Source organism: Kockiozyma suomiensis (genome assembly GCF_038497685.1).
Source record: "Kockiozyma suomiensis strain NRRL Y-17356 unplaced genomic scaffold V2V93scaffold_5, whole genome shotgun sequence".
Lineage (NCBI taxonomy): Eukaryota > Fungi > Ascomycota > Lipomycetes > Lipomycetales > Lipomycetaceae > Kockiozyma > Kockiozyma suomiensis.
Window position 1 is genome coordinate 909573 of NW_027117668.1, and position 9095 is coordinate 918667.

Sequence of the window (9095 nt, forward strand, 5' to 3'; positions counted from 1 at the left end):
ACCCTAATAATCCACTAATAACCCTACAATCTCAGCCACAGGGGCGGTGCAATTCAGGCTTAGATCGGTTTACTATTCATGTTAGGATATAAAGAATATATATTACTAAATAGGTCAAGCAGTAAGGAAGACCCGTATCTTTAATACTCCATTTACCTACGACAATTACAACCCCCATTATTTTACACTCCAAACTCCTGTGATGGACACTCATATCCTTTCAAACATGCTTTGGTGCAAATGCCAAATTGTCCCTATGTGCAATGTATTCAGAGTCCGAGTAGCCAAGTAAAGACTCAATCTCAGAGCTCTTCAAACCCATTATTCGCGCAATTTCTACTGAGGAGTAGTTAACAATAGCCTTCCCAACATCTTCTCCTGCGGATAGCACGGCTTCTATTTCCACTTCTGAGGCGTTAGCTTGCAACGCTGCCGTCAGTGCGCTTTTGTCAACCACAACGAGGGACACGGCTTCGGAAGCGCTAAAAGATCCCTTCACGTAGAGCACGCCAGCGGGCAATAGACCCGCTTTATTTGTACGAGTAATAGCTTTAAAAGCACCACCGTCTATGTATACGATTCCATGCGACTTTAGTCCATGCAGAATCCAGAATTTGCGGTCACGAATGGGATGAGATTGTGGTATAAAGCGAGTATGCCGAGGAGGGAGAGGTGGAGAAGGTGATCTGACAGGTGTGTCGGGAGGCAGAGCTGACTCGACGCTTACAGTATCAGCATTGCCTAGGTCATGTTGAATTGGATCAGGTTCAAAGGAATGTATGCCATCCGAAGGCACAGTAGGGTTTCCAGTCTTTTCAAATCCAGATTCGTCACCAAAAGCTTTCATGTGCCGTAGATATTTGATAATCGCGTGAATATTTCCCGGTACAGACGACTTGGTAATGATGGTTGTCACCCCAGCCGAAGTAGCAAGTTCAGCAGCAACTAATTTAGTAACCATACCGCCAGTTCCGACACTACTTCCAGCCGTTGATACTATAGATGGATGCAGAATTAGCATCACTTAGATTCGCAATGGCCTAGATAACTGAAAACTTACCATCGACGTTTAACTGGTTGATATCTGTCACAACCTCAATAGGCTTCGCGTCTGGATTCAATCGAGGGTTCTCCGTATAGAGGCCATCAACATCTGTCATTAAGAACAGATAATCTGCATTTGCCATACCGGCAGTAATTGCCGACAACGTATCGTTATCACCAAATTTGATCTCCATGACTGAAAGGGTATCGTTTTCATTAACAATTGGGATTACTCCCATATGTAACAATTCTGTCAGCGTATTGGCTGCATTTAGGTATTGTCCTCTCTGTGAAACTGGGTTAGTTTCTGTAAACCTTTAACATAGTTATGAAACTCATACATCGGCAATGTCGTTACGCGTAAGTAATATTTGAGCGACAGGCTGATTTAATTGGCGAAACAGCTCATCCCAGAGGGCAATCAACCGGCATTGTCCAACAGCAGCAAGAGCCTATATTGTGCCGTCAATAATGATGCTTTCATAATATTTCAGCCCACCGGCTATATATCGGAACTGAACACACCTGCACTGCAGCTAGTGACTTTGGGCGCTTCGGGATATCCATACGCTTCAAGCCCATGGCAATTGCAGCCGACGAAACAATGATCACTCGGTGTCCCTCGCGGCGTAATTTTACAACAGTCTCGACAATCAAAGACATGTTGGCAATCCGGGGTTCATGTGTAACCTCATCGCAGATAGAAGACGTCCCTGAACGAATAGTTAGTCGTTTTGACCATTCGTTCATTCACATTATAGTATCACGAACCGAGCTTAATGACGATAGTTAATGGTTTCAAATCTTTAGACTTCATATTGTGTTGCTAAGATATCGATAAATCTTGGAATTAGCTAATGGAAGTCTAGATCAAGAATAAACAGTTGATTGCGCGATATCTAACTCTCCATATCCAGACTCGAGATAATGACGCCAAATGCAAAGACAAAAATATATCTGAGTTGCGACAAGAATAATCAGAATCCGGTGCTGCTTTCCTATTTTCCCGTTTTGAGGCTCTAGAAATCTTTGAATAAAGCTTCTCCGGAGATGGTTGGGAGCTCAAGAAAATTTCAAATAGTGTCTATTAAAGTTTAGCGATGAAACTACCTCTACAAACAACCTGCTCACCTCAACATCTCGACCCTAAATACAACAGTGTATGCAAAGCAATATCAAATATTCACATCCCGAAAAAGGAATATAGTGTTTGCTGTGTAAGATATTGATATGTCGACTTCGAATAGTAGTAGTGGCCAAGATAAGCCAGAGATTCCATCCGGATTTACATGGTTCAGGATGTTGGCAGCAAAGTATACCGGCAACATAACAGAAGAACAGGATGAAATATTCAGAAACGTTGCAGTCGCTCGGAAGGAAGCGCGGCAATGTAAAACTTGCGAAAGCTACCGGGATTTCAACTTGAAGTGGAGTAAGGCTTGCTACGTTATTGATTCTCTCAAGAATTCTCATTAACATGCTATTTAGGTCCAATCATCAATTTCATGAAGGAAAATATCGAAAAACTTGGTGGAAATGTCAACACAAGAAATATAGAGTGCGTCAATTGTACAGAAACTGTTGCAGGAGGTTTTAACCCTGAGCAAGGCATTATGCTATGTCAAAATTGGGTACAGAGTAAGAAACATGTGGAGGATACGATTGCGCATGAGCTTATTCATTTGTACGATGAGCTCAAGTTCAATGTTGACTGGTTTGATTTAAAACATCATGCGTGTTCTGAGGTGTGTTGCTATGCTACTCGTTTCTATAGAATTGGTACTAATAGATAAAATAGATCCGAGCCTCCAATTTAAGTGGAGAATGCAGAATGATGAATCAGATTGTTAGATATCGGCAATTCAAATTTGTGCGTGCTCATCAGGAGTGTGTCCGAAGACGTGCAATATTATCGGTTATCGCAAATCCCAACTGCAAGGATAAAGAAGAGGCAGGCAGGGTCGTTGATCAGGTTTGGGATTCTTGCTTCAACGACACCCGACCTTTTGATGAGATTTATCCCTAACTCCAAAGTTCAGTTCCAGTGTTGCAATGTACATAGATTTTTTTAATGCAAATATCTGGGAATTTAACAGATGATTTGATAACAATTATCCGCCATATGCTGGCATACGACGGCGAGGTCTAGAATCTCTGTCTAACTTTAATCACATTAAAAGAACTCCTGATATATCAATCTCAATTCTCAACTCCAATCCCAGCTTCTAATCACTAATGCTCTGGTATTTAGGTCAAAGAACATCTCTGTTTCTAGCTATTCTTTCGGTCGGTAGCACCATTATTGGGCCAATGGGGGCGATTTTTCACAATCCATGGATGATCAGGAATTTGGTCTAAAGGAAATCGCCGTTCAGGCTGGTGTTGCAGTAGCTATAAAAATTTGATTTAGCACGACGCTCAATTTGATATACATCAGTGAACTTACTCGGCGAATTAAATCAGCAGCTTCGACGCTGACATAAGGTGGGATTTTTAGGTCCACCTTCGAAATACGCTTGTAAGTCGCCTTATGAGCTGGTTCCTCAAATGGGGGGTTCCCAACGAGAAACTCGTAGGTCAAGACACCAAGAGCCCACAGATCAACTTTGGAGTCGTGGTCTTTAGCTTCAACCATCTCCGGTGGGAGATAATCAAGGGTCCCACACATGGTGGTACGCCTAAACACAAAATCAGTAATGTAGTCGATGATACTACCCCCAATAGAAAAATACCGTGAGGTCGGCGTGTGAACGCTCCATCCAAAATCCGAAAGCTTGACTTCTCCATTTAGTCCAATGAGCAAGTTTTCTGGCTTTAGATCGCGATGAATTATGTGTTTTTTGTGTAGGTAAGACAAGGCACTTGCAATCTGACAAATGTACTAAATGAAATGTTAATCGTATGATGAATACGAGGCAACATGATTACCTGACATACCTGAGAGGCCAAAACATCGTCAAATCTACCCTTTTTTCTTAGAACTTTGAACATTTCTCCTTGTCCGGCGTATTCCAAAATTAAGAAAACTCGATCAGAGTCATGAAAATGGCCAAATAACCTTAGGATATTTGGGTGTCTCAGATTGCTCTGAATTTCGATCTCACGCCGAAACTGCTTCTCGACTTTGAAGTGAATCAACTCTTTCTTTTCCATCACCTTCAAAGCACAAACATATCCAGTTGCTTTATCACGAGCACAGTAGACCTTTCCAAACTTTCCCTTTCCCAATTTGCGTCCAATCTCAAAGCTATCAAGTGAATATTGTCGCACAGGAGTCGATGGTTGTTTAACCAAAGCTCCAACCGGAGGAGACGAATGAAGCTCACTCTGACCATTAACCACGTCATGCGACGATACATATCCCAAAGGCACTTGACTATTGGCCCCAGGCTTATGCATATTTGGTGATGCTGGAGGAGGCATTTGTGATGCTCTATTCGACGCTATACCACTGTTATGAAGCGCATATTTCAACAGTGGATTGCGAACAGCTCCGCTTGAGATACTACCGACATTCTCCTTGTTGTTGGTATTGTTTGCACTTATACTACTTCCAGCTCCTGATAAATGGCTAGGCTAGACCATTTTGTCAGTTATTAATGCAGTTTGAAACCAATTTTTTTTATAATTAAGTACCTTCGACTTATTAGTCAGTCCATACGCAGATCCATGATTGTCATGTAGTGTAGATCTAGATAGCCGATTTTCTAGTGCACGTATAGAAGCCATTCTCGGTGCTGATAGTAGACTCTTTTGTAAAGAATGCCGATAAGAAGAGGAGGGGCGATGTGATGGCGAGGAAAGGTCGAAATCAATTAGTGTTTTTGGTCCCTTCGTGCGGCTGAGGACAGGTAAACATACTCCTACATAAGGCTAGCTTCGTTGTCCTGACGACAGCTGTCTATTACACTGCCTACACTACCAATCATGTGATCTGCAGCCACAATTTGAGTGAAACTCATATTCTAGTTTTTTAACCAGATAAATTTATTTTTTCATACACCAACAACAATTTACTATGAAAAATAAGCTGCAGCAACAAAAAAAATATGCAAGATCAGAATCATATACATAAATACCCTCAAGGCCCGCAGCCATGAACTCTATACAGTAAGGGAACAAAGAAAAAAAACCCGACAGGTGAAGCCAAAGTGAAAGCGGTCACCAATAGTGTATTTTGACAAATATTAACACGAGAATCAAAATATGAAAAAATTTTGAGAGTAAAACAAAAAAAATTAGCACAGCTGTTAATCAAACTTGCCTCCAACGGAAGTCGGGATTCCGTGCCCAACTGTCGACAATCCTCGCGAAGACCGGCGAATCTTGCCCTTGAACCAGAAGGCAACTGTCAGCATGACGCCGACAATAAAACTTAGTAATGCAAACGGATATCCGTGAACGAGACTCTTAGTCGCATTCATGAAGTTCACAAATTTGCTGGTTGTCGACTTTGGTTTGATCTTACTGTTACTATCAATAATTGCCCGTAGAGTATCCAATATAGTCGTTTTAGAAGTCGGAGTGATAACAGATCCATCAACAGTCTGGTCATAATACATCTTATTGTCTTCGTCGTTAATGATCACACGCTGACCGGACTCCCTCACGTCGATACCATAGGTCTTCTTGAGCCACCGCTCCCAAAATAAGCCATCGACCCAAGCAAAACCAACCTCCTTTCGTGGGCTGAGAACGATATGCATATTTTGTGCCTCTTTCAGTGCTTTCTCGTCACCCTTATCGTTGGCTTCCTCTATTTTCATTTCCTTGAGCTCCCGCTGGTTCTGACGTTCAGCCTTTTCAGCACCCACCCGATAATCGATCCATTCGGTCGCGGTCGTCTTGAGCTCCTTCTTTGAGCGTTCAAATTCAGCCTCATTTGATTTGTCCAGGATCGCAAGTACAACAAGGCGTCCTTTCATAATTTCATGCGAGTTACTGGCGGAAAGCTCTGGGAGAATAGGCAGCCATACTGTCTTCATCCACGCGAGAACTTTGAGATGGTCGCGCATATCTTTGGGAGAGAGCGCAGTATAGTAGGATGGTCTTCCGTCGGAAATAGCAACAAGACGAGGGAAGGTTGTAACTCGGAATCTCGAAGCAAGAATCGAAGAAGAGGTAGTATAGATTGGCGCATGGCCAATCAGGGGCAAAGCGACGCGGTCGAGAGCATCCTGAAAAACAGTTAGCATAGTTCATTCAAAATGGATCAACAGTGTGAAAAGAAACCTGGAAACTTACAAAATCCTCTTTAGTAGTGGTATCATCATAAAAGTACAGGAAGATGACCTCTTCTGTCTTCCCAATTTCTTCAAACTCAGCCGCGTCGACTGAGCGTACGTGAGCATTCACAGCCTTGTTGGCGAATGCCACAAGATCACCGACACCGCGAAGGCCGTCGTATTCAACGCGATCCGAGCCGACAAAAAACATGAGCGAAGGGTATCCAGCCAGGCGAGCATCTTTGCAGAGTCTCTTTTCTTCTTCGCAGTTGACTTCTGCAATATTAAGCTTACCTTGCATCTGCCGAGCAAGTTCGATCCAGGCGGGCTCCATGGCCTGGCAGTGACCACACCAAGGCGCATAAAACTTGATAAAATAGCCATCACGAGTAGAAGAGACAAGCTTATTGAATGAGGTAAGAGTAAGGGGAATTGAGACGCCGTTGGGATTCGGCACGCTGCCAGGAGTTGGCACAGGAATCGCGGCTGCTTCGGCGGCCAAATCCGCAGCTTTCTGCTCATCTGTCTTCTCAGCAGTTCCACTAGCTGACGCAGCTGTTGGAGAGGTATCACCGTCATCTTCGCCATCATCAGCTACATCGCCAGTTGCTGGTGTAGGGGGTATCTCAGCTGTAACCTTTGCCTGGTCATCCTTATCAACTGCAGCGGCTTTCACTGCGGCAGGACCCTCTTTGGAATATTCCGAGTTCTTGGTTGTACCGTCACTCTGAGCACCGCCGGAAGAGGCAGAGGCACTCGATTTGAAATTCTGTAGTGCATAACTCTTGAGACCAGCAAGTGTCTTTGAACTGGAAACTGGATATTTTTCTATCAACTTTCCGTCACGATATAAAATAAAAGTGGGATATGCCGAGATGGCATTTTTGTCGCACAAGTCACCATGGGCGATACAATCGACATCAGCAAAATGGAAGTCGTTGACCTTAGCATCCTCAGCAAGCTCGTCTGCAGCCTGAGACCATATTGGAGCGATTGCCTTGCAGTGAGGGCAATAGGGCGAAAAAAACTTAACCCACCAAGTCCCCTTTTCAATTGAAGATGCGAAGGTTGTGGAGTCAAGGTCAACAACGGAGTCATTGGCGGTTTCGTCTTGGAGAGCTGTCTCGTCGACCGGTACAGCAAGGACAAGCGCAGCGAGCGCGAGCAGCGCAAAAAATAGCAGCTGAAAGCGCATCGTGCTTTTAAACGAAAGCCAGAGAAGAAAAGCGGAAAAAAGGTAAGTTGCTGAGTGTGGAAGAGCAGAGCAAGAACAAAGGAGAGGGGAAATGTCAGATGGGAGCTGAACCGTGATGGAGGAGGCGAGGAGACACTGGCGGCTGCGCAATACCAAACCCACTATTGCTTACACGTTCCTGCTATAGCAAGAAGCTACATTTTGCCAATTGAAGCACTGCATACTTCATACACGCGCGCAATGGATCCGCTGCTATTGCTGCGTAGGACGCTGACAGCGGGAACAGAGCCTGAGCTACTCTCGGCGGAGGGAAATCCAGTGTCAGATATTGCGGATGCTGAGCAGTTGGGGTTTCCAGAGAACGGCGGAGAGAAACCATCCCCAATAGCTCTTTCAATACCTACGCGCTTCGTGAGACAACGAGCACAAGTTGGTGAGGCAGGACCGGTTGATCTGCGGGCGGTCTATTTCTGTTGGCTTTGCCGTGATCAGAATGTGGCCTCGTATCTCACTCTCTGCCAGGAGAAAGGTATTGCCAATCTAGCCTTCGTAGAGCGTACATCGCTTGTCACCTGGCTCCAAGGCGCAGACAGTCATTCCGAATTTATCGTTGCCGAAGATACAGTTCCAGCTCAGGACAAAACAGACTCTAGCAAGCCGGCACCACCTGTGGCTAAAATCGCTCTTGATCCACGTCTCAAACAGACTTACGCCAACGAACGAGTACTTCAAGACCACAACCTAGTTCTGGATGGAATTAAGCCTACTGTAATCTCTCTCTGTGTATCAAGTTCAATTTTTGGTTACTGACAGTATTTAGAATTTTGACTACGTCCGCAAAGAAGCTGCCGTAAATTTTCTTCAGCCTGCTCGCGATCGCGCTACCCCTTCCCGCCATTCCGCGGTAACAGTAGCAGCTACAGCGACTTCTGCAGTGTCTACTGCTTCTTCCGCTCCACGCAAACAGCGAAGGGAACCGATCATTTTGCTTTCGCCTTCTGCATCTGCTCTTCTTACAATGGCGAATGTTAAAGACTTTTTAGAACGCGGGACATTCTCATCGGCTCCGACCACTGCGGCTGGAGAGTCAATTCAGACAATATCTCGCAATTCTTCTCGCATCGGCCAGCTCAGATTTTTAGTGGTTGATTCAGTTGAGCGATTTAAGCCAGACTATTGGGAGCGAGTCGTGGCCGTCTTCACCACCGGTCAGTCCTGGCAGTTCAGGACATACGCGAATGGGCTAAACAATCCGAATCTCCTTTTCCAGAAAGTCAAAGGGTTTTGCCTGTGTTTTTCTGGTGATCCTATACCCGATAATATAAAGTCATGGAATGTCGACGTGATTCAGGTAGACAAAGTCCACCGCTTTCGAGATCGAGAGACAGTCGAAGGGCTCTGGGATAGTTTAGAGAAGTGGATGGAGGCTAGGGGTTGGAGCGGCCGCGGACGTCAGAGTTGAGTCAAGGTAGACCAGATTGTTACTGACAGTCATGCACTGTCACTCTTGTATTGTAAAATGTATACTAGTTCCTGTAAGATTTGCTTATTGCATGTACTTCAAACAAAAATGAGAAGGCCATAGTTACATTTATTGGAGTGAGTATACACACGAGTATACACAGATGAGC

The 9095-nt window shown here is 44.5% G+C and overlaps 5 protein-coding genes across 5 annotated transcripts; 2 read left to right on the forward strand and 3 right to left on the reverse strand.

Annotated features, from left to right (window-relative positions):
- Positions 1-81: 81 nt before the first annotated feature.
- Positions 82-2084, reverse strand: V2V93DRAFT_368206 (Aspartate/glutamate/uridylate kinase). The gene is made up of 5 exons (XM_066909743.1): positions 1816-2084; positions 1570-1757; positions 1386-1496; positions 1061-1331; positions 82-996 (listed from the first exon to the last, which is right to left on the reverse strand). The coding sequence occupies exons 1-5, from the start codon at positions 1859-1861 to the stop codon at positions 221-223; spliced, it is 1392 nt and encodes a 463-aa protein (XP_066766745.1). The 5' UTR covers positions 1862-2084; the 3' UTR covers positions 82-220.
- On the forward strand, positions 2044-3188 carry V2V93DRAFT_368208 (peptidase M76 family-domain-containing protein). The gene is made up of 3 exons (XM_066909744.1): positions 2044-2476; positions 2533-2789; positions 2843-3188. Exons 1-3 carry the CDS (start codon positions 2275-2277, stop codon positions 3068-3070), a joined length of 687 nt encoding a protein of 228 aa, XP_066766746.1. The 5' UTR covers positions 2044-2274; the 3' UTR covers positions 3071-3188.
- A 127-nt stretch (positions 3189-3315) lies between these two features.
- Positions 3316-4443, reverse strand: V2V93DRAFT_323012 (kinase-like domain-containing protein; the record flags this gene model as incomplete). The annotated part of the gene is made up of 4 exons (XM_066907427.1): positions 3316-3435; positions 3491-3722; positions 3777-3925; positions 3982-4443. The coding sequence occupies 4 exons, from the start codon at positions 4441-4443 to the stop codon at positions 3316-3318; spliced, it is 963 nt and encodes a 320-aa protein (XP_066766747.1).
- Positions 4444-5017: 574 nt separating this feature from the next.
- V2V93DRAFT_334464 (thioredoxin-like protein) lies at positions 5018-7681 on the reverse strand. Its single transcript, XM_066907705.1, has 2 exons — positions 6289-7681; positions 5018-6221 (listed from the first exon to the last, which is right to left on the reverse strand). Exons 1-2 carry the CDS (start codon positions 7462-7464, stop codon positions 5295-5297), a joined length of 2103 nt encoding a protein of 700 aa, XP_066766748.1. The 5' UTR covers positions 7465-7681; the 3' UTR covers positions 5018-5294.
- Positions 7682-7911: 230 nt separating this feature from the next.
- On the forward strand, positions 7912-8902 carry V2V93DRAFT_312436 (RNA polymerase II accessory factor; the record flags this gene model as incomplete). Its single annotated transcript, XM_066907228.1, has 2 exons — positions 7912-8232; positions 8285-8902. Coding segments are annotated over 2 exons (939 nt in total), but the record flags the coding sequence as incomplete, so codon positions are not given.
- Between the last annotated feature and the right edge of the window lie 193 nt (positions 8903-9095).

Bases quoted from the DNA above. Each gene is read 5' to 3' on its own strand.
- V2V93DRAFT_368208 (XM_066909744.1), top strand. From the start codon at position 2,275: ATGTCGACTTCGAATAGTAGTAGTGGCCAAGATAAGCCAGAGATTCCA. The intron at 2,477-2,532 runs GTAAGGCTTGCT...CATGCTATTTAG, and splicing joins GGATTTCAACTTGAAGTGGA to GTCCAATCATCAATTTCATG. The intron at 2,790-2,842 runs GTGTGTTGCTAT...TAGATAAAATAG, and splicing joins AACATCATGCGTGTTCTGAG to ATCCGAGCCTCCAATTTAAG.
- V2V93DRAFT_334464 (XM_066907705.1), bottom strand. From the start codon at position 7,464: ATGCGCTTTCAGCTGCTATTTTTTGCGCTGCTCGCGCTCGCTGCGCTT. The intron at 6,222-6,288 runs GTAAGTTTCCAG...ACTGTTTTTCAG, and splicing joins CCACTACTAAAGAGGATTTT to GATGCTCTCGACCGCGTCGC.
- V2V93DRAFT_368206 (XM_066909743.1), bottom strand. From the start codon at position 1,861: ATGAAGTCTAAAGATTTGAAACCATTAACTATCGTCATTAAGCTCG. The intron at 1,758-1,815 runs GTTCGTGATACT...CTATTCGTTCAG, and splicing joins AACTATCGTCATTAAGCTCG to GGACGTCTTCTATCTGCGAT. The intron at 997-1,060 runs GTAAGTTTTCAG...ATCCATCTATAG, and splicing joins CAACCAGTTAAACGTCGATG to TATCAACGGCTGGAAGTAGT.